Source organism: Phascolarctos cinereus, unplaced genomic scaffold (genome assembly GCF_003287225.1).
Source record: "Phascolarctos cinereus isolate Bilbo 61053 unplaced genomic scaffold, phaCin_HiC Scaffold_9;HRSCAF=440, whole genome shotgun sequence".
Lineage (NCBI taxonomy): Eukaryota > Metazoa > Chordata > Mammalia > Diprotodontia > Phascolarctidae > Phascolarctos > Phascolarctos cinereus.
Window position 1 is genome coordinate 33,536,203 of NW_027556402.1, and position 22,286 is coordinate 33,558,488.

At 37.6% G+C, this 22,286-nt stretch overlaps 1 protein-coding gene across 1 annotated transcript in view; it reads left to right on the top strand.

The window, feature by feature from the left end:
- Positions 1-15,552, top strand: part of LOC110209846 (all-trans-retinol dehydrogenase [NAD(+)] ADH7-like) — a 29,121-nt gene extending 13,569 nt beyond the window's left edge. The window contains exons 6-9 of the mRNA XM_020988572.2: positions 3,489-3,749; positions 7,661-7,796; positions 12,982-13,120; positions 14,945-15,552. Of these exons, the coding sequence (XP_020844231.1) occupies positions 3,489-3,749; positions 7,661-7,796; positions 12,982-13,120; positions 14,945-14,969 (561 nt within the window). The 3' untranslated portion in view covers positions 14,970-15,552. The remainder of the gene's footprint in view (positions 1-3,488; positions 3,750-7,660; positions 7,797-12,981; positions 13,121-14,944) is intronic.
- Positions 15,553-22,286: the final 6,734 nt, after the last annotated feature.

Here is a 22,286-nt window from a genome sequence, read left to right on the forward strand (position 1 = left end):
ATGAAGCATCTACTATGTGCTAGGCATTATGCTAAGCACTTAACAAATATTATTTAATCCTTACAACAACTCTGAGAAGTAGGTGCTATTAAGATCCACATTTTGCAGTTGGGGAAACTGAGGCAGACAGCAGTTAAATGGCTTGCCTAAGTTCACACAGCTAATAAGTGTCTGAGGCCAGATTTGAGCTCAGATCTTTCTGACTCCATGCCCAGCACTTTATTTATTGTACCACCTAACCACCTTAGCTAGGACAAATGGATATACTAATGGACTTACTGAATCTGAACCTTTTCAATATCAATGAAACCAGAATAAAGAAAAAAGTTGCCTCTAAATGGAAGAATGAATTTCACATTCTCCTTGAAGAGACAAATGATGGAGTTTGTGAAGTTTGCTCTAGAATGAACCTAAAGGCAGCAAGAAACATCACTTTGGGGTGTCCTGATTGAACAGGTGCTTTTTTGTCTGCCTATGTGCAACATCAGTGGATATTCATAGTCTAATGAGGAAATGGGAAGTATACCTCCTTACTAGGAGATATGAAATGTGAGGAGTGGTGCCACTCAGAGCATTGCAAAATGGAATTGCCTCAACTTGAAAGTAGTAAATAAAATATTACACCAAGGTCTCATTGGGGTAAGAGGTGGCTGGCCCTGGATTTTCTTTTTTGTTTTTGTTTATCCTCATAAAAAGTTTTTTAATAATACTCGAGGAAGTGTCAAATCCTCAGAATATTGCTTGTGGCATCCGGACAACCTTTTCAACTTCTTTATCAGTGTGTTGTACTGTGCTTTTTTTTTTTTCCAAAATTTTTTTTGTACTGTGCCTTTCTTAGAAATGTAAATCCCATCCAGAAATTTTCTGATATCCTTCTTTTTTTTTTCTTTTCTTTAACTGTTATGGCCTGTTAAGTCAGGGCAGCCGAGATTAATACAAATTCAATATCATTTCCTTCATGAATTAACTCATCTTTGGGGGTCTGAGAAATAGCACAAACTATGCTTGGTCTCACAAGCACTCTTTGGATCTATTTTTCACCCAAAAAATTCTGATTTCAATAAGTGAGCTATTATCTTGAATAACAATTTTAATGAGGAAGTAAGCAAGCACATATAAGCTTCTCTTACCGATCACTCAAGGAAATGCCTTTGATCGTGTTTTGCACATGTCTACTGATGTTACAAAGAGTGGAGAGTTCTTTTCCCCATATTTGTCAACCTGGAGCTTTTCTTCTTCTTCCCAAGGGTACTGGAATCAACATTGTTATGGTTGAAATCTCTTTGTAGGATGCTCCATTTCTCTGGAGCCCTTCACAATAAGTGCCTAACTTTGCAGAAAGAAGTCAATGTCCTCTAGGATGTCGACAGTATGGTTGTTTAAAATGATCTTCATTCTGGTCATAGATGGGCCAAAGAGCTATCCCTGGGCTTTCAGAGTCTATGTCCCACAGACCAGAAACCCAAAAGTTTCAGGTCTGAACCAAATCCGTGATACTGGATGTTCAGGACTGGAATGAAATAAGACACTTGCGGAACGTCTAACAGTTAACAAAAAGAGGTTTATTTAGTCATAGCGGAGAAAAACTATTTTTTCAAGGATATAGCATTAGTTCACTTGGGTGTAGTTTCCCTCTTCCTGTATTCATCTGCCAATCAGAACCATGAAGGAAGAGTTGGTGACTCCTTATGCCTTCTTTATTTATTTTTTGCCTTCTTTATTTTGTGCCCTTCTGTAGGATACAGAGGATCTATATCAACTGTCCCAGGCTTAATCTACTGAATTAATTAATTCTTAAAGACCTCCCCCCTTCTTTAGGGGTAAGGCAGTCAGGATAAAGTGATTTGCCCAGGGTCACACAGCTAGTGTCAAGTGTCTGAGGCCGGATTTGAACTCAGTTCCTCCTGACTCCAGGTCCAGTGCTCTATCCACTGGGATACCTCACTTCTCTTAAAGACACTTTCAATGTCTTTTAAAGAATAACTAGCATAGTCTGCATGGGATAAAGCTTTAAGAGATTTCTCCTACCATAAAGGACCTACCAATGAAACTACATCTTTTAAAATATTCTGTTATTATTATTTGCCATGTATTCAGATGGGACTTCTTCCCTCATCCTCTGTACCTTTAAAGTAACAAGGCTACATGGCACCTATGAAGCATATTAATGAAGTAGAACATTGTGGTGAATAATAGTAGATAGGGTATAATCCACTAAACTGGGGTCTTGACCTGGTTGATGTTTGGGAAGGTGGTCCAAAAGAATATTTTGTGGGTATCTCAGTTGGCATATCTGCTATGGCCAGTGAGACCATGAAGCAGAAGAGTACTTCTGAGGCATATTTTTGTTTCAAAATTCCGTACAGTACATTCTAAACGACATAACATGGTTAAGATTTTTTTTAATCCCACTATTAAGTGTTCCTGGAGCTATTCTAAAAATTTTTGGTCCTATAAATATACTAATTGTTTACTTCAGAACCATCTTTTATGGATGGTACAATGTTAATGGCTATTCACTTCTTAATGCTATAGAGAACAGCTCTAAAATCATTTTAGAATAACTCAATAATAATCTATTCAGTTATCAAAATGAACAAAACTCCTTTGCTTTCCATTTTCCCAAACTGTCTTTGGTGCCTTCCATATAGTTGATGTTTAATCAATGTTTGTTGCATTTTAATTTGTTGGATTTTGTTCAGTTGTGTCCAGTACTAGTGTAAAAAGATATATGACTGAGAAAATTTATGATTGGCAAAGAAAGTAGGCTAGTTACATGGTGAGAGAGGTTGATTACTGGCGGCTGAAGGGATGTACTGGTCTCTACTGAATGTAAACAGACCTAGAAAAAGTCCTTCAGGGCATTAGGTAGATTTTCCCATACAGACTCTATGAAACAAATACGACAAGAACCTGGCAGAACGATTGATTATAGTTGTGCTGTGGTACCATAGAAGTACCATTATTATTGAGTTTATGGATCCGTTGAAATATTTGGACAAGCAGAAATCAATCAATCCATCCACTTCTATTAAAGGCCTGTGTGCCAGGCACTGAGATATAAAGAGAAGAAGTGAAATCATCCCTGCCCTGAAGGAGTTTACCTTCTATTAGGGGAAGTAATATATTCAGAGTAAATATAAAGATTTGGGTGGGGGAGGGGCAGGGAGACATTGGGATGTGGAATCAAGGAATGTCTGCTAAAGACATAAGTAAGTTTACTTGTGATAACATAGTTATGAATTTTTCCTTTCATGAAAGTTTCTGAGGTAGCAGATAGAAGGGTGTGCAGTACTCTGTCTCTGATATCTGAACTGCCTATATTTTTAATCTTTTCAAAGTATCACTATCAGAATCAGTTTACTAGTGGCTACAATAAGCTAGTTATGTTTTTGATTTCATGTTTCCTAAGATTCCAGACTTACTACAGTATCACTTTTACTGGTACAATTGAATTACTAAAGTCCTGTATTTTTACATCACCACAGGTCACCCCTGGATCTACTTGTGTTGTCTTTGGGCTGGGAGGAGTTGGCCTCTCAGTTATTATGGGCTGTAAATCAGCCGGTGCTTCCAGGATCATTGGAATTGACCTTAATAAAGAGAAATTTGATAAAGCCAAGTCTGTGGGAGCCACAGAGTGCATCAACTCTAAGGACTACACAAAACCCATCAACGACGTCTTGAGTGAAATGACTGATAATTCTGTTGGGTATACCTTCGAGGCTGTTGGACACCTTGAAACCATGGTAAGTAATCAGCGGGTATACAGGATTTGGGGGGAGCCACAGCTGAATAGTCAACTTCAGGTCAAAGCTAAGCAATGACAGAGTTCACCTCTCAATAGTTTGATTTATTTAAAAGAGTCCTTAGGACACAGCTATTACCCAGACTAAAGCTGCGTTTGTAGAAACCAGTTTCGATTGGCCAACGAGAATTAAGGAAGCATGTGCAAGTATTGGGCTAGTTTCTGGAGTTCCAAATCCAAAAGTGGGACAGTGCCTGTCCTCAAGGAACTTATATTTTACTAAAAGGAGATAATGTACATATGAGAGTGAGAGAAGGGAGTATTGGTTAGCTGAATCACAGGGAGTAAGAATGGAGCCATAGATTGTCACACCATTTCCAGTGGCAATGGTAGTATTGATAATGATTATTGTTCTTAAAACAAGAGCAAAAGACATAAACCTGGAAATATGGGTAGAGTTAGATTCTTGGGGGCAAGGCAAATGCCAGGATACCTGAGCCAGGTGGGCCTTAGTATCCTGATAGAGGGCTAGATACAATATGAAGCATGGTCTAGGGCTGGCTAGATACATTAGTTGAGGGCAGTTCTCATTCATTCAACCACTGACCAGTATATTTAGAAACTGAACAAGACTATTTGAAGTGTAAGATCAGCTTTATATTATTGAAGTAGAGGACTGCAACATTATCTTCTTTTTAAAAATTTAATCTAATTTTTATGTAAATTTTATTTTATTTTTTTCAATTACATATAAAGATAGTTTTCAACATTCATTTTTAGAAGATTTTGAGTTCCAATTTTTCTCCTTACCTCTTTCCCCTTCCCCCTCCCCAAGAGGGCAAACAATCTGAAATAGGTTGTATATATGCAATCATGTTAAACATATTTATTTCCATATTAGTCATGCTACATTATCTTCTATGAGTTAGAAGAGACATTAGTCTCAGTAATTAGTACTCAGTAATTAATCAGTAATTCAAAGAAAATATGTACTTTCCTGAATAATAATAATAATGATAGCTAACATTTATATAGTGTTTACTATGTATTGGGTATGTGCTAAGCACGTTACAATTATTATGTCATTTGATTCTCACAACAACCTAGGAGATAGGTGCTATTATTATCCCTATTTTATAAATGAGGAAACTGAGGCAAACGATGAAGTGACTTGCCTAGGGTCACACAGCTAGTAAATGTTAGAGGCTGAATTTGAGCTCAGGTCTTCCTGACTCAAAGTCAAGTACAAATAACTTTCAAAATACTATTGCCTCATTTTATTCTCACAACCACCCTGCCAGGAAGGTGCTATTCTCATTCCCATTTTACAGATGAGGAAACCGAGACTAAGAGAGATTAAATGATTTTCCTTGTGTCACACAGCTAGTAAGAGGCTAGATTTGAACTCTGGTCGTCGTCGCTTCAGGTCCAGCAATCTATCCATTGTCTAATGAGGAGAGAAGTAGACCCATTCATGTGACTTGGAAGGACTTAACCAGCCCAGTGATCTACCTGAAGGGCAGAGGAGGGGAAAGGAGAAGTCAGGTGGCCACCTAAGACTCTTTTGGTGGTTCTATGTTCTTCCCAAGGAATCCTTGCCCTTTCACTCCTCCTTACTTTGCCCATTAGGACTTCTGCTTGCTCATGTGTAAATCAACTTAGACAAATAGACCTTCAGATTAGCACAGTGGACCCTGCTCTGGGATTACCAAACAGAAATTACAACCCTCTTCTGGAAGCTGCTCAGTAAATATGCTTGTTCTGACTCCCACCATGAAGGGGCTACGGTGCTGACCCCAGGGTGGAATTTGAAGGGAATGCAGGAATTGAGAGGGGATGTGCCAAAGTCCCCACTGATCGTTGTTGGCTAGGAAATCAATTTCCAATCTCATTGTTGATGCTGTTCAGTGACCTAGGCATAAGTAACTCCTAATTAATAATGATTGTCTGTCATTGATGGACTTTGCTTCACCTCTTACCTAATTCCATTTAGATTTATTGTGAGGGCAACTGATGCTTAATTAAGCTTTTACATTAGTAATATGTTTGCACTAGGTATTATTAGCATTCAAAACAACTCTAAACAACTTCTGCATAGTCCCTAGTGAGCATTGAAAAGAATGGTATTACTGAGATCCGTAACCTAGTTTTGGCAAATACATGGAGAGAGACAGAGAGAAAGACAGAGACAGAGAAGAAGAAGAAGAAGAAGAAGAAGAAGAAGAAGAAGAAGAAGAAGAAGAAGAAGAAGAAGAAGAAGAAGAAGAAGAGAAGAAGAAGAAGAAGAAGGAGGAGGAGGAGGAGAAGAGGAAGGAGAAGAGGAAGGAGAAGAGGAAGGAGAAGGAGAAGAGGAAGGAGAAGAGGAAGGAGAAGGAGGAGAAGGAGAAGAAGAAGAAGAAGAAGAAGAAGAAGAAGAAGAAGAAGAAGGAGAAGAAGGAGAAGAAGAAGGAGAAGAGGAAGGAGAAGGAGAAGAAGAAGAAGAAGAAGGAGGAGGAGGAGGAGGAGGAGGAGGAGGAGGAGGAGGAGAAAGAGAAGGAGGAGGAGGAGAAGAAGAAGTGAGGGAGGGAAGAAGGGAGGAAGGAAGAAAGAAAGAAGGAAGGAAGGAAGAAAAGAAGAAAAGGAGGAAGGATGGGAGGGAGGAAGGAAGGAAGGAAGGAAGGAAGGAAGGAAGGAAGGAAGGGAAAAGGAACTAATACTTAGAAATGATCTAGGGGAAGCTAGGTTGTGCAGTGGATACAGCATCAGCCCTGGATTCAGGAGAATCTGAGTTCAAATCCAGTCTCAAATCCACAACACTTATTAGCTGTGTGACCCTGGGCAAATCACTTAACCCCGTTGCATAGACCAAAGAAAGAAAGAAAGAAAGAAAGAAAGAAAGAAAGAAAGAAAGAAAGAAATGATCTACACTAGTCTCAGTTTCTTTATGGGAAGCAAGAAGTTTCCTCTCTAAGTGTACATGTGGTTTCTTTTTAAATCTTGCATGAAAAATCAAACAAAAGAATTGCTCAAAGAGTTTCAGTATTGTTTTACTGTTGGTTCATCTTAGGTGGTGTGGTTAGTGGCACTGGTGAACAATTGTGAAAAAGTTAAAAAATCCCAGTCTGGTGATATAGAAAAAGAGCTGAACTTTGGCCCACCAGACTTGATTTTAAATCCTGGCTCTACCACATGCTACCTTGGGACTTTGGGAGAGCTGCTTACCTCTCTGAACCTCAGTCTCTTCATCTGTAAAGTGAGGAGCTTATTCTCGAATGATCCTAAGGCCTTTTCTAGCTCTCAATCTACAATACTATGACTCTACCTTCTGTCTCCTGCCTTCAGGGGGAAAATGTCTGCAGCAGGAAGAGCAAGAACTACAGGATCTTTACAATATTCAAAATGGGTTTCATGACACAAGAAATCAAAGTTATGTAAATACGTGAGAGCATGCTTCAATTTTTAACAGATGATTCCTCATACCTGGAACAGGTACCCTCCTTGCACCTGCCTCGAAGAAATGCAAGTTTCCCTCAAATCTCAGCTGAAATGCAACATTTTTCATGTAACGTTTCCTGGTTCCCCTAGCTCTTAGCACCTTTTCCCTACCCCAACACCCAAGTTATCTCAAATTACTGACTTTCCAGATTTTGTATACTTAGAAGCAAATGTGTCCCTCCCCATCTCCATTCTCCCCTCACCCCCACCCCATACACACACCTTGAAGACAGGACCTGGAAAGGCAGGAACCATTTCATGTTTGATGTACTCATTATTTAGCCCAGCATCTGGCAAATAGTAAGTTCTGAAAAGAAGCTTGTTGATACATTAATTTGGGAGCCTGTGCTAATTGGTGGCAATGGAGCAAGGCACAGACCTCTTTCTATTCTGATAGATACTATAAGAAGCACATTTTCTCCTTCATTTCCACATCAGGTTGATGCCCTGGCTTCCTGTCATATGAGTTATGGGACCAGTGTGGTCGTAGGAGTTCCTCCATCATCTAAAATGCTCACCTATGATCCCATGCTGCTGTTCACTGGACGAACCTGGAAAGGATGTGTTTTTGGAGGTATGTGGTCAAGAAATGGGAGGTATTCATTCAGACATGTATCTGAACTGAACTGAGCACTGGGAATTTCAATAGAAAAGGAAAGGGGAAGGGAAAGGGAAAAGGAACGGAAGGTAGTCCCTTCTCTCAAGGAACTTATATTCTAATGGGGAACGATAACATATAAAAGAGAACTGGAGAACAGGGAGGTTCAGAGGTAAGGGGTAATCCATAGAGTCAGGAGAGAAATGAGTGTGGATGCATTGCCTCTTTATAAATAGTGGTCCTGAGCAGGGAACTCCCAAATTAGAAGAGGGGTCACAGACATAGAGACATCATTAGAATGAAGAGAATGTTGGCACGTAAATGGAAGAAGCTTGACATTCTGAGACTTTCTATACATTCTGTGATCTCATAATATTTTAAGAAGCATGTCACTGACAAAAAAAGGAAATTGAATGATAGTTAGAAGACTAAAAGAGAAGTATGAAGAGGATATCAAAAAGGAAAAAGAAATAGCTAGATCTTACACTGGTTGCTATCTCAATACCATCACTTCTAACTCAAGTTCTCAAAAGGTTTAGTTCATTCTGAGTTAGTCCTTAGAAATATTTTCCTAGAGGGCATTTTTTGTGGCTATAAATAATGTTCATGTTAATTTTTATTGACTTCTTTTGCCTCAGTTTCACAACCAAGTATATCCCTACCAGCCCATAGCCAGAGATCTTTCTCCCATAGTGAAAAAGAAAAAAGAAAGGGGGTTGGGAGGTTCACTAAATCAACATATTAACCAAGTCTGACACTATAGGAGATGTTCTACACTCGCGTTGTTCAGTTCTGTCCAACTCTTCATGACCCTATGGTCCTAGGGGTTTTCTTGGCAAAGATACCGGAGTGGTTTGACATTTCCTTCCCCAAGAGATTACGGCAAACAAATTAAGTGACTTGCCCGGAGTCATACAGCTAGTAAGCATCTAAGGCTGGATTTGAACTCACTTCTTTCTGACTCCAGGCCCAGGACCCTATCCACTGAACCATCTAGCTGCCTCAATACCCATGGTCCTCTACAAAGAGGAAGGAGAGCTGTGTTTTCTCACCTCTCTTTTGGAACCAAGCTTAGGCATTTTAATTATAAAGCATTTCATTTTGTATGTGTATATTTGGGGTGGGGTGGGAGGTGTTCTTTTCATTTGCATTGTGATCATTGTATACGGTTTTCTTGTTGCTTATTTTGCTTTAGTTCATGTAAGTCCTAACATGATTCCCTATAATCTTCATATTAATCATTCCTTACAGGGCCATAATATGCAATTACATTTATGCTCATGGCTGGAAGTTCTGGCTTGCTCTATCATTCTGTGCAATGTCTATAGGGCCATGCACACACATTTCCTAGACTGCTAAGCAGCACTTTTAGTTCCTGAATTAGAGTAAATAAGAAATTACAGAAGCCTGTAGATGCATCCTAAGGGAGATGAGTTGACCTTCACAATAGTAACTCCCATTTATACAGTGTTTAAAAGTTACAAGGTTCCTTACAACCAGCCCATGAGATAACTAATAAGAATTGTATTCTCTTTTTAAAAATGACACAACTACAGCTCACAGAGGTTAAGCAACTTGCCTATTGTTTTTATAAAGAACAGGTCCTGTGTTCAAAACCAGTCTCCTGTCTCGGAGATCAGCATTTTTCTCACTTGTCTATTCTGTTGTCCCTCATAAATCAGAACAGGCTGAGCTTTACTTTGCTGCTGCTGAAGGTGTGGTGGGACTGACAGGAGGTGTCATTTAACATGGAACAGGCCATATTGTAAATCCAGATCACTATTCAGTACCATTTTAAAAGTACTTATGTCACATTATCTTCCCCATCAAATGTACCACCTCTCCTACATTCTCTATTTCTATTAATTAAATATTTCTATTAATTAATTTCTATCAGTGTGGGTAGTAACCCACACTTGAATCTCAGAGAGGCAGCATGATGTAGGGGATGCAGCACTGGACTTGTTTTGAGAAGATTTTGGTCCCAGTTCTTGCTTTTCTAATAATTAGTCGAGTCATTTTCATCTTCAACCCCTAAGAGACCCCAGTTTCTTTGTAAAATGAGAGAGATGACGTCTTCATTCTGTTTTAACTCTAAAAATTCTATAATTCCAGGCAACGCTTTGTAACACACATAGAAAACAGTTTACATGCAAAAAAAATAATAATCTATACTATTAGAAATAAATGATAAAATGGGAGAAAAGGGAAAGTAAGATACATGAAAATTCAACTAACTCTACTCCCTAGTTACCTGTCATTATTGAGGCTCTGACATTCTCTGAGTTCAGTATGTTGTTAAGTGAGGCATTTATGGCATCCCTACCCTTGAGAAACATACAAATTCAACATGTGTCAGTTTCCCTAGACATAAGAGTCCTGGTTATATACTTCAGGGACCTCTGTGACTCAAATCCCCACCTTGATGATCGGGGAAATTTAGTATATGAGAGGCCCAAAGGGTAGTCACCAGCTACCCCTTACAGGCACATAGGCTTACAAGCTTCAAACATTAATATTTTGTTTTTAACAAATCAATGAAAATTTAAGGACTTGCATTTGAGTCTAAAGAATAAAACCAAAGTGAAGTAACCTTCTCCCTTAGGAGATCTGTGTAGTTCTAAACTCAGCCAGTATCACCAGTGACTCCTTCCTATCAATGTTTCCAGTTCCTGTCTTTCCTGCTGCAGCTCTCCTAAGCTTCCAGCAGGTAATGGTCATTTGATCATTGGCTCACAGTCCCTAGTGCTTAGTTTTCATTCTATTAGCTCATTACCTTCTATAGTTTGGCAGGTCTGTTGTCTTCCAGCAGATGGCACTGGTCTCCTTTCCTAGGGGACCGACTCTATAACGTTGGATTACACAAAAAGTCTTAAAATTTAACTTAACATCTCAGAAAACTGATCCTTCCATTATTCTTAAGTTTTCATTTTTACACAGTTTCCTCAGTGCCAAACTTCACGTAAGAAGGCTCTGGTGAATTGTAACAGAGAGAAGAATTCTTTGTTCTTCTGTTTCATGGGTGGGTCTCTGCTTTCAACCCCTAGGTAGGCTTATGGTCAGTTGTTACTGTTTGCCTTCTCTCTCCTTTAGCATCCAGGCAATATCTCTCCTCATCTTATTTGCACTTCTTACTTAATTTCAAGGCTTAGGGTAGTATCCTACTTTCTCCTCAATTATTCTTATATTTTCCCACCTTTTAGGTTAGCTGGTGGCACAGTGAATTAAAGCACTGGGCCTGGAAATGAAGACCTGAGTTCAAATACGGCCTTAGATACTTACTAACTCTATGACCCTGGATAAATCACTTAACTTGTATTTGCCTCAGTTTCCTCAACTATAAAATGAGGATCCCAATAGGTCATACCTCACAGGGTTATTGTTAAGGATCAAATGAGATAGCATTTGTAAAAAGCACTTAGCACAATGCCTAGCATATAGTGGACACTGTATAAATACTTATTCTCCCCCACTTCTCTCCGTAGCTAAAATGAGTTGTTCAAATTATCCAGGAATCCTTTCTAAAAGAGCTACAAGAAATTCAGGGAAGAATTCCTCTCCAGCAATCATGGGAAGGAGAGATTGAGTTGTAGTCTCTGTTATCTGATATGGATGGGGGAGAAAAGAAAAAGCTAATTTTCATCTCTACTAAATGGTGTTGATATTGCCCTAACTTACAAGATTATTGTAAAGATCAAAGTTTAAGTAGAGCACTTTGTAAATTATAATGCATTATATAAAGCACTACACAAAAAAGGAAACTGGAGACAAAATCCCCAAAATAATGTCAGTTCATAAGAGTCTGGTGCCATTTAAGAGATATAGGATAGAGTCCTAATTCTGCCATTGTCTAGTTTCACGACAGGGCAAGGAACTTATCTTTCCTGAACCTTAGTTTTCTCAGCATTAAAATACTTGTGCAATCATTCAGTCAACGAATAACCTTATTAAGTGCCTAGTACATGCCAGGCACTGTACTGAGAGCTGAGGGCACCAAAAAAAAAAAAGGCAAAGGATAGTGTCTACTCAAAGAGGTCACCATGTATGCTGAATAAATTAGAGCTAATCAATAGCGGAAAGGAACTAGCATTAAGCACAATATGAAGAAGAATCAGGAAAGACTACTCAATAGAATATGAGATCTTTGCTGGAAATTAAGGCAGCCAGAGAAATCAGGAAGCAGATAGGATGAGGGAGATTACCCCTGGCATGGGGAAAGGCCAGTGGAAAACACCCAGATGGAGTGCCTCTTGGGAGGAACACTTAGGAGGCCAGTGTTACCTACCAGATCACGAAATGGGGGTGGCTGCATAAAGGGGAGTAATCACTAAATATGTTACCAAGTTGTTTTACTATAAGCATTTTGTACATTATAAAGATTGATACAAATATGAGCTGTTATTTCTATTTCCTAAGCTCCAAAAGGACATAATCAGTAGAGAGTGAAGTTTCTTGGATGGAATAAAACTTTTGTTAGTTGGTAAAGGACAGTATGGTCCTCTCCACTTTACCCTTTTCTTGCCAAAAAGAAATTTTGTATACTTCAAGAATGTCATTAGATTTTTTTATTCAAAAAGATATCATACAAAATAAAGGTTATCACATTTAAGTCTAAAGGGAAATATATTTAAATATTCAATAGATTGTTAGTTCCACTCATTTGGGTATGAAACCAGTACAGATGGCAACTACCTCTCCCCACATGCACACATACACACATTCTCATCCTGTGCAGTTCTTTTTTTTTTCATTCTTTTTTTTTTGGGGGGGCACAATTAGGATTAAGTGACTTGCCCAGGGTCACACAGCTAGTAAGTGTTATGTGTCTGAGGCCAGATTTAAACTCAGGTCCTCCTGAATCCAGGGCCGGTGCTCTGTCCTCTGTGCCACCTAGCTGCCCCTTATCCTGTGCAGTTCTTACCTATTTAATTCTATAAGTCTTACTTAGCCAAGCCACTCTGAAGGACTGAAGGACCTGAAGGTCCTTGGACATGTGAAGTCTTTGTGCAGAGACTCATTGCATTCCTTTGTGCTTTCCCCCTCCCATGCCTGACACATAGTAAGTGCTTAATAAATGTTTGTTTACTGACTGATCTTTAAAAATCATATAAATATATGAAATATATAAATATAAATATACTGATACTTAATTTTTTTTAAGGCTGGAAAAGCAGAGATGACATCCCAAAACTAGTGTCTGATTTTATGGCAAAGAAATTTGACTTGGATCAGTTAATAACCCATGTTTTACCTTTTGACAAAATCAACGAAGGATTTGATCTACTCCGCAAAGGAGAGAGGTATGTGTTTTGTATGTTGGTCATACCAAAAAAGTGCAATTGGTATAATATATTTATAAATCTGATCATCTTGTACATATGATATTTTTTCCATTTGAGCCTTCCACAAAATAAAAATACTTATAAGATTAATATTACATCATCCCAGATGAACATATATTTTCCTTGGTATTTTGTACTTTTTTTCATTCTTTGGGTCTATTAAGTCCTATTTCTTTCACAAAATTGGAGCTCACTTTGATGATGTCACCTGGATTCAGTGTAGTAGAAAAGATGCTGTAGAGTCAAATGATCTGGGTTCAGATGTCGGTCCTACCCCTTACCAATCATGTGACTTCATGATTGGCAAGTCACTTTATGTCTCTGGGCATCACTTTCTTTCTCTGTAGAGTGATGGGGTTGGCCTTGATGATGTCTAAAGTCTCTGAGCTATGCTCTTATGAGATAACTTCTGATAAGTATACTAACTCTGAGAATTATTGATGTTATACCCTGATATTCCTAGGACAATTAACATAAGCATGGATGCAAGTGGTGAATGACTTGGATTTCATTTACATTTTAAAAAATTAATTCAAATCTGCTTTTTCTCCTTGTTATCTCCCCACCCAAAATCGAAAAAGAAAAGTAAAACAAAATCCTGGCCACAAATATGTAGGGTCAATCAAAATCAATTCTTCTACTGGCCACGTCCAAAAATTTTGTTTCAATCATTTGTACTCTGAGTTTATCACCTCTCTGTCAGGAAGTGGGTGGCATGTTTCATTATGAGTTCCTTGGAATTGTATTGATGACAGTTTTTAAGTCTTTCAAAGTTGTTTTTAACAACATTGCTGTTATTACAGGAATTGTTTTCTTGGTTCTGCTCATTTCACTATATGCCAATTCATAAAAGTGTCCCAAAGTTTCTTTGAAACTATCCCCTTTCATTGTTTCTTACATCATGATGCTATTCCATAACATTCATATACTATAACTTGCTCAGCCATTCCCTGATTAATGAGCTCCAATTTCTCTTCCAATTCTTTGCTACTACAAAAAGTGCTGCTATAAACATTTTTGTACACAAGGGACCTTTTCCTTTCCTTGGGGTGTAGACTTACGAGTGATATCACTGGCAGAAATGGTATGCACAGTTTAGTAACTTTTCCCAGTCCCTTCGTTTTACAGAAGAGGAAACTGAGTCTGTGGGAGAGTGGCCGAGCCTGGTCTTTCTAGTCTAGCTAAAGGCCAGCAATTCTGGGGACAAAGGTTCCCATTTTGAATATCAACACTCCACCTGCATTTAATGTCATCTCATGTAGGAGACTATTATCTCTTATTTGAATGAGAGAAGAGGAAATCAATTTTTATAAGAGTACTGATGTATTCCAGTTTCTCTTCTTTGCCAAGAGCATCAGCAACCATGCATTGTATTTTCCTGGAGAGCAATGGCTCATGGGATGATAGATTTAGCTATGGGATAGCCTCTAGACTCATCTGTTCCAAACCCTTCACTTTACATGTGTGGAAACAGCCCTAGTTTTGGATCTAAAATGTATCGCTAGTTACAGATCTTGAGACCAGTAGAAAAGGCGTCAGGCCTCAGTGACCCCTACATCTCTCAGGCTTCTGAAGCTTCCTATTGGACTTTTTCAGTTGATCTTTCAGGTCCACCATTTATTTAAAAAAATAATAAATTCACCATCTATGTGCATATTAGTTAGAAATTTTAAATTTTTAAATTTTAATTTAATAATTTTAATCATGACCTGGTACTAAGTTACTCTTTATTAGAAGATAGAGAAATAAGATATTAACATGGTCTTACATTTTCTATTTCAGCATTCGATCAGTACTTCTGATGTGAGCTCCTAAGAGACAGGAGGTACATGTGGATCCATCAGCATCTGGCTCTTTCTCTGATATTTCACTTTCATATAATTATGATGGGACATGTGTGTTATCTCTTCTGGGTTTAAAACAAACCAGAAATTAAGTACCTTGGAATAAATAAGCTTTTCCAAAATAAGGGATTAACATGTCACTGACACAATTCAATTTACCTGGGGTAGTAGCAAGGTATTAATGTTATTTTTTAATTTGTAGAAAATAGGTTATCCTGGATTGGAACACCAATAAAAGGCATAAATTCATTACTTTTAACTGAAGTATGAATTTTAAGTGGAATCCCAATTTTCTTGGGTAAAAAAGCAATAAGAGCTTAAAAGACTATTCCTTCAAGGATTCCCATCATCTATTTCCAGGAAGCTAGGCTAGGCATTGGATGGAGTTGGACGGCACTACAATAAAACTCTGGAAAGACTTTTAAAGTTATATTTACTCCACAGAAAGCCTATACCTGACTTCTTTCTTTTTTCGCTTTATGTATCAAAGGAGATGGATACTTTTTTAAATACAGCTTTTAAAAATAAATTTAGTCTGTTAAGAAACATTGTCTTATCATATCACAGTTTATTTGCTTCCATTTGAAATATGTGGGTGTATGTATATATATGCATATATGTATATACACACACATAATACATACACAGATATATGTATGTTTTAATTTAAAGAAAGTATATGATACATTTCAATTCTGTTGTGTACAACTAATTCAGCTCGCCACTAGAGCCAGGATCCTAACTTTGAAGGAATAAGACCAGCTTAACCTTCTACCTCGAATGCGCATTGATGAGGTGGGAGACAAGATGGAAGCAACTCCGTTTATTTTAAGCAAAGCACTTACTTATATAGTTACAATGACATATAGCCCATGCTGTGCTCAAGGACAGTGCATGCACGTCCTGTGCACTTATCTGACTCCAATCCCAGAATAGACTGCTAATGACCATACAATAACTAGCGGAGTTAAAGACTGTTACAGATCCATAGAATGGAGCACTGAACCAGGCGACCTTTGCTCAAAGATCAGCACCCGAAAGGGGCCTTCACCCATCAGTGAGACCTCATGAACAGCCTGTGGCCCTCTACATCCTTACAGATCCCTAACAGTTCCCCCTTTTTTGTTTTTGTTGGAGACGTAGCATATGAAGCTCAGTCCCAAAGTCCTTTATCTGATTAGCTATGCACCTGAGCAAACACGGTCCAAAGCACAGCATGGCCAGCAATAGCGAACATAGTGCCAACAAAGAAGACAATAGAGACATAAGCCAATGTCCAAGGTTATACAAAGGGTTAGGGAGTTCATCTAGCCAATCAAGTATATGTTGGGCAGTTTTATCTGGCATCAAATCTTTACCAGCCACCCTTGCAATATCTTTAGCAATTTTGTGTAAGTCATCAATATCCACTGCAATAGTAGAATTTCCAAACAGCCCATTTAGATGCCTACGTATTCTTTGCCAATCCCATTGGGATTTATTGTATTTAACATTGGTAAGGCAAATGAATTCATACCTATAATCACATTTCAAATGTGTTCTATATCCTAAAATATCCAATTCATCACCTATTTCAATAATGGTTTCCTTCATTCCCTCAAGCATATGGTAAAATTCATCATCTATCCTCTTTTGTGTTTGAAAACCTTTAGATACATTGAGAGCTAATTGATTCATAAAATCAGCTTGAACCATTTCATTTATTGCGATAGATATAGATTGAGATAAAGATACATAAGCAGTTATGATAGCTATAAGTGAAACAATTCCTAATGCTACACATGAAATACATCTCTTTTTCCTAGCAACTGCTAATTGATTACTTTGGTCTATTATTCCAAAAATATGATCAGAACGTGACTCATACCAATCTTTGCTTTTCACAGGCACCAAGGCAAACTTTTGTTGTGTAATAACAAAAATAATTTGGTCTCTAATCTTGGTTCCTATACATTCAGACATCCTGCAATTAATACAAGTGACATTATATTCCCCTGAATCCACGGCCTTATATTAACATTCTGTGCTCTTCCCCACATAAATGCATGATTACCAGTCAAACAAGCTCCCATTTCAATTCATTATGGGCCTAAGGCTGCCCACGCCTTCCACAACTGATTTTCAACCCCTCTGTCATGAAGGGAAACCCACTGAGGAAATGGAAACCCGCCAAAAGCCCAAGTATGATTGTTTTTCTCCCTAGTATAATTGTGCCAGGATTGTAACATAAAATTCTTTTGTAACACAACACAATGACGTTCTGAAGTATGACAAGATAACCAAGGAGGATACCCTAAGCTCTTGCTAATCGGTGTCACATGATAGCATGGCTTTGAATTACTTGGACGTCTGATAGGTGTCATTAACACACTGTGACCCCAAGATGCCCGTGTAAGACCTTATAAAATTGAAAAAAGACAACAGTATAAGGAGGGGGTGCCGTGTTATTAAACACATACCCATCAAAACGGTGGTGACATTAAATAATTGTAAACACGTGGAGTCTTTGGTGTCATTGCCTTTTGTAACACAAATAGGGCACCAAAGCCACACCAGTAAAGTTCATTTTTACAGTGTGTTGAGACCGGTTCTTAGGTGATATGAAATGAAATTCCTTGCCAAAACCTGTGGAGGCATTTCCTTGCAGAATGACCTCAGGTATTGTCTCTCCCCATGTAACTAGTCTGGGCCATGGTGGTTTTGTCACAAAGGCCCATCGTGTTGTATTTCCTGTCTCTGCTGCTGCTGTATTCTGTATCCCTGCTGACGATAACGACAAGAGGCACAGCTTGGTTAAAAGTTCTTGTAGTGCCTTCTTCTTATTCTTTCGGCTCCTTCAATTTCCTGGCCGGCCTGTGTTTTCTCTTCTGCTTGCCTTGTCCCTTCTGAATGGATAATGCGGACATCCTTGTTCTGACCCAGAGTTCTCCATCACCTGTGAAAATAAGAACAAACCCTTGCCCCCAGGTTAACACTTGCCCTGGGCCCTGCCAGACACCGTCAATGTCTCTCCACATAACTTTCATATTATGTTTAGGAGAAAGGAATCTGTTTGATTTAGTGGTGTCACTAGTACTGTTGTCATTTCCTGCCAGATATTTCATTGCAGGAGAGAGGTTACAACTATCGAATTTTAAATAATTTATAATGTAGAATGCAGTGTTCAGTTGATGCCAAGGGGATCCCTTAGCTCCCCCTTTTTTGTTTTTGGAGCACCATTTTCAAGGTACGATTGGCACGTTCAACTATGGCCTGACCACGAGGATTATAGGGAAGGCCAGTAGTGTGACTAATAGAGAACTCAGTACAAAACTTTTTAAAACCTTGCGAAATATATGCAGGACCATTATCAGTCTTTAAGCATTGGGGTGGGCCAGTGAAGGAAAAACAATGAAGCAAATGATTAACAACATTGCGAACAGCCTCACCGCTTGAGCAGTAGCAAAAATAAAGCCTGAATAAGTATCAATAGAAACATGAACATATTTTTGTCTTCCAAAAGGAGAATAATGAGTAACATCCATTTGCCATAAGGTGTTAGGTGTAAGTACCTTGGGGTTATGGACATCAACATGGAAAGGGGTTGAAAAGGCACACAATTAGCACAGTGCTTAACAATTTCACGTGCTTGTGATTTTGTTATGCCATATAAAGTTCTTAAAGACCTAGCAGATAAATGTAACTTATTATGACTATTCCTTGCTATTTCCACATTCATTGTTAAAGACCTATCAACAATATCATTACCTTCAAAAATTGGTCCTGGGCAAGAGTGTGGGAACGAACATGCAAAACAAAATTTTTCTGTCCTATTCTGTATCATAAGTTGTATAGCATTAAGCAGCTGACATATATTGTTACCAGTATTTTTTATTACAGCAGTCTCTAGATGTTTTAGAATTCCTTCAACATATTTACTATCTCAGATAATATTCATTGGCTCCTCATATTTTTGAAATGCACAATAGACAGCATATAATTCATTCTGTTGTGTGGATATAAAGGGTGTTTCAATCACATGTAACTCCTTTCTTTTAGGGCACTAGATAGAGGCTTTATTCATCTTTGTGTCATTAGTAAAGACATTAATCCCGTACGGGTTCACCTGCTGTAAGTGTGGGTTGTATCCAAGGCCAATTCTCAAAGATTGCATGATATTTAAAGGGTTTTCCATACACAATTTTCAAATTATTCACTTGCCAGTTAGGCATTGTTTGTATTGCTGTTTCAATCATTTGTTGAGAAAATGGAAGGTGTATGACTTGATGTGTGCCACATAATGTTAAACACCTGTTGTCAATTTTATGTATTAAGTCCCCTATAGGACCATATAATTACTTAAAGTATTTTTTGGCTGAGATGGTAAATATACCCATTCTAAAAGCCTTTGTTTCTGATGTATCACTGCTGTTGGAGAATTTGGGTGTTAAATATAGAAGCCTCCACACTTTCATGCCTATCAATCCTGTTTGTGTGTGCCAACTACTTGTTCCTGAATATACACAATGTGTGTTTGCCTCAGGGGTCAGTATTCGGGTGAATCTAATTGAGGATCACCTCTAAGGCAATCATATAAAGGTATCAATTCATAATTTGGAATGCCTATCTGTGACCGAAGCCACTGTATATCTCCTATAAGTTTCTGAAAATCATTAAGTGTTTTCAACTTTTGTAGGTCTATTTTTGGAGGATGTAGAACTATTTTTTCTTGAAGTATCTGGTGACCTAAATATTGATATGGAGGAGTTTTTGAATTTTTCTGGGGCTATTTGAAGCCCATGACTTTGCAACAAATTTTGTATTTTTAACAAGATTTCTTCCAACACTTCAGGATTGGGATGAGCACATAAAATGTCATCCATGTAATGTATCATTTTTAGCTTTTTGTAATGGAATAGTAAAAAAGCAATCTTTTAAATCAATAACTATCAAAGGCTAGGAAGTCATAAAGCATCGTTAATTTTCCTGACTTCTTTGCAATAATAAAAACAGGTGAATTTTAAGGAGCCCAAACAAGTTCATTGGATTTCATTTTGTATTTTGTCAGTTTTATGGATAGAAAAAGCACAAACAGTGGGCAGGAGAAAATAACAGCTCTCAGTAAATGTAAAATATCGCCCACAAATTAGGGGAAATGAATTGAGTTTTAGCTATCTGTTATCCTAGTAGTTTAACTTCATCTTAAAATAATTGATTAGTGGTGATTTATTAGGCAAGCTAAAAGTAATTAATATCGTAAAAAGTCATGTAAACTTATTAAAAATTATCAAGGAATCTTGATTAATTTGTAACATTTTGGTGGTATACCTGCAGACTGCAGAACAATACACCCAAAGTAAGCAAAGGGTGACACCCTCTGTACCCTTTCGGGTAATTATCTATGAGATTGAAAGGCTTGTTGACTGAAAAGCTTGTTAAAACTTGGGCATTAATAAGGAAAGTTTGGTGGCAGTAGGACAACTGCAAAGTTTATCATCCATACAATAAATTACTTTTGTCTGACTAACAAGTTTAATAGTGTGATGAACAAAATTTTGGCACATGGTAAGAAACATTCCTCCTTAAAGGATCATAATAGGGAAAATGGGAAATACTGATTTAATGAGACAACCATACCCAAATTCAACTCAAAACAAAGTTAATTATAGTTCTAAGAGTCTTTTACCTCAAGCAGTAAGTTTCAGTGATTATGGCTTAAAGCCAGATACAGTTAATTATTTTCATAGAAGTGTAATAATCAATAAAGATTTACTAGGACTCACATATATAAGAAATTTTACTTAACATCCTTTCTTTCCCACATTTATACTTGTCTTGGTGAAAAAGCCAATTATTAGAAATCATTTATATAAAGTTGCAATTTCTCAGTAAGCTAAATGAATTGTTTAGGAACTCAATAACATAAACAAATTCTTCTCTCAGAGCAGACGACCTTGACACAGTTGGTAGGAGCTTTTGGCAAGCTTACAAAGTTAAGGGAATTGCCTTGTGTCCCTCCTTTTCACTCAGAAGTAATTAAGAATTCTTCTAGGTCTTAGCTTTAAAACAGTAACTTCAAATAACTTAGTTAACAATTTTGGTAATTTTCATGAGTGATAGTTAAAATTTTAGCTCTAAGCTGTTCTTTTAATCATAGGTAAAGATAGAAATACCTGATTTTCTAAATGATAGTTATAAAACATCATAGAACAAGATTAACGGACTTGATAAAATAATTTAGCTGGATTTACACAGTTATCTCACTACCTTTCAGTTTCTTTTAGTTCACATTTTAATAACATCAAAATTATTAAAAATTGCTTGATATAACACATAAAAGTGTACCAATTTGTAATGAGACTAGATTTTTAAAACTTGAAACATGCATATTACTAATGTGAATCAACTAAATTATCTTTAGATTGTGTTCCAATACTTAAAAACTTTTCTTTTTGATTTGAAGAGGAAAACTCCTCCTTCTCCTTCTTTTCTCCCCCACCCCAACCTGGCCAGGGTTGGAATTCGAGAGAAAGGAAGAGAATATATTTCAACATAATCTTTCAATCTTACACCCAAAGCTTTGGCCAGAGCTTTAGAATGCAAAAAAGAAAGAATTTTTTCTCCAAAAGTTTCCAAATCTTTTACTCTCAAATCATCTATTCCTGCTATTCATGCAAACAGATTATATTATTCTTTCTATCCATACTTTTCTTATTCCTGTATGCTTAAACTTTCTTGCCTTTTATCAAATTATATAACCTAAATAATGAAGTACTTTTTCTCCCATTCTCTCCCCCATCCACCCGCTCCCGGGAAATGCGGCTGGTATTAGGGAGGGGGAAGGGAAGAACATCACTAACAGCATTTCGGCACAGACCATCATTCACACAGACACAGACAAACAGAACAAAATGACAGGGAGAATCCAAAAGTGAGAAACTTGTCAGAAATTCCCTACACAAATGAAATAATACTATTTTTATTTTATTTTATCTTTTCTTTTCATGGTATTCTAAAACCAGGCAAAATCTTTCTTAAGGTTTTGGTTTTTATAAAAGGAAACTTTTTCACTTTGTAATGCTCCACAATGTCCACAATATAGTGCTGCGACTACACATTTCTTTTCTACTTCCCCTTGGGGATTTTTGAAATTCCTCACAGAGGGATTTTTGAAATTCCTCATGGCACACGGCTGGAGCTTCCTTTGTTCTCACATCTCCTACAAGCCCATTTTTGTGAAAGTACCCAGAGGAACTGATTTTGGGCCTTTGGTATTATAAAATTCTGTTGATTGTTCTCCC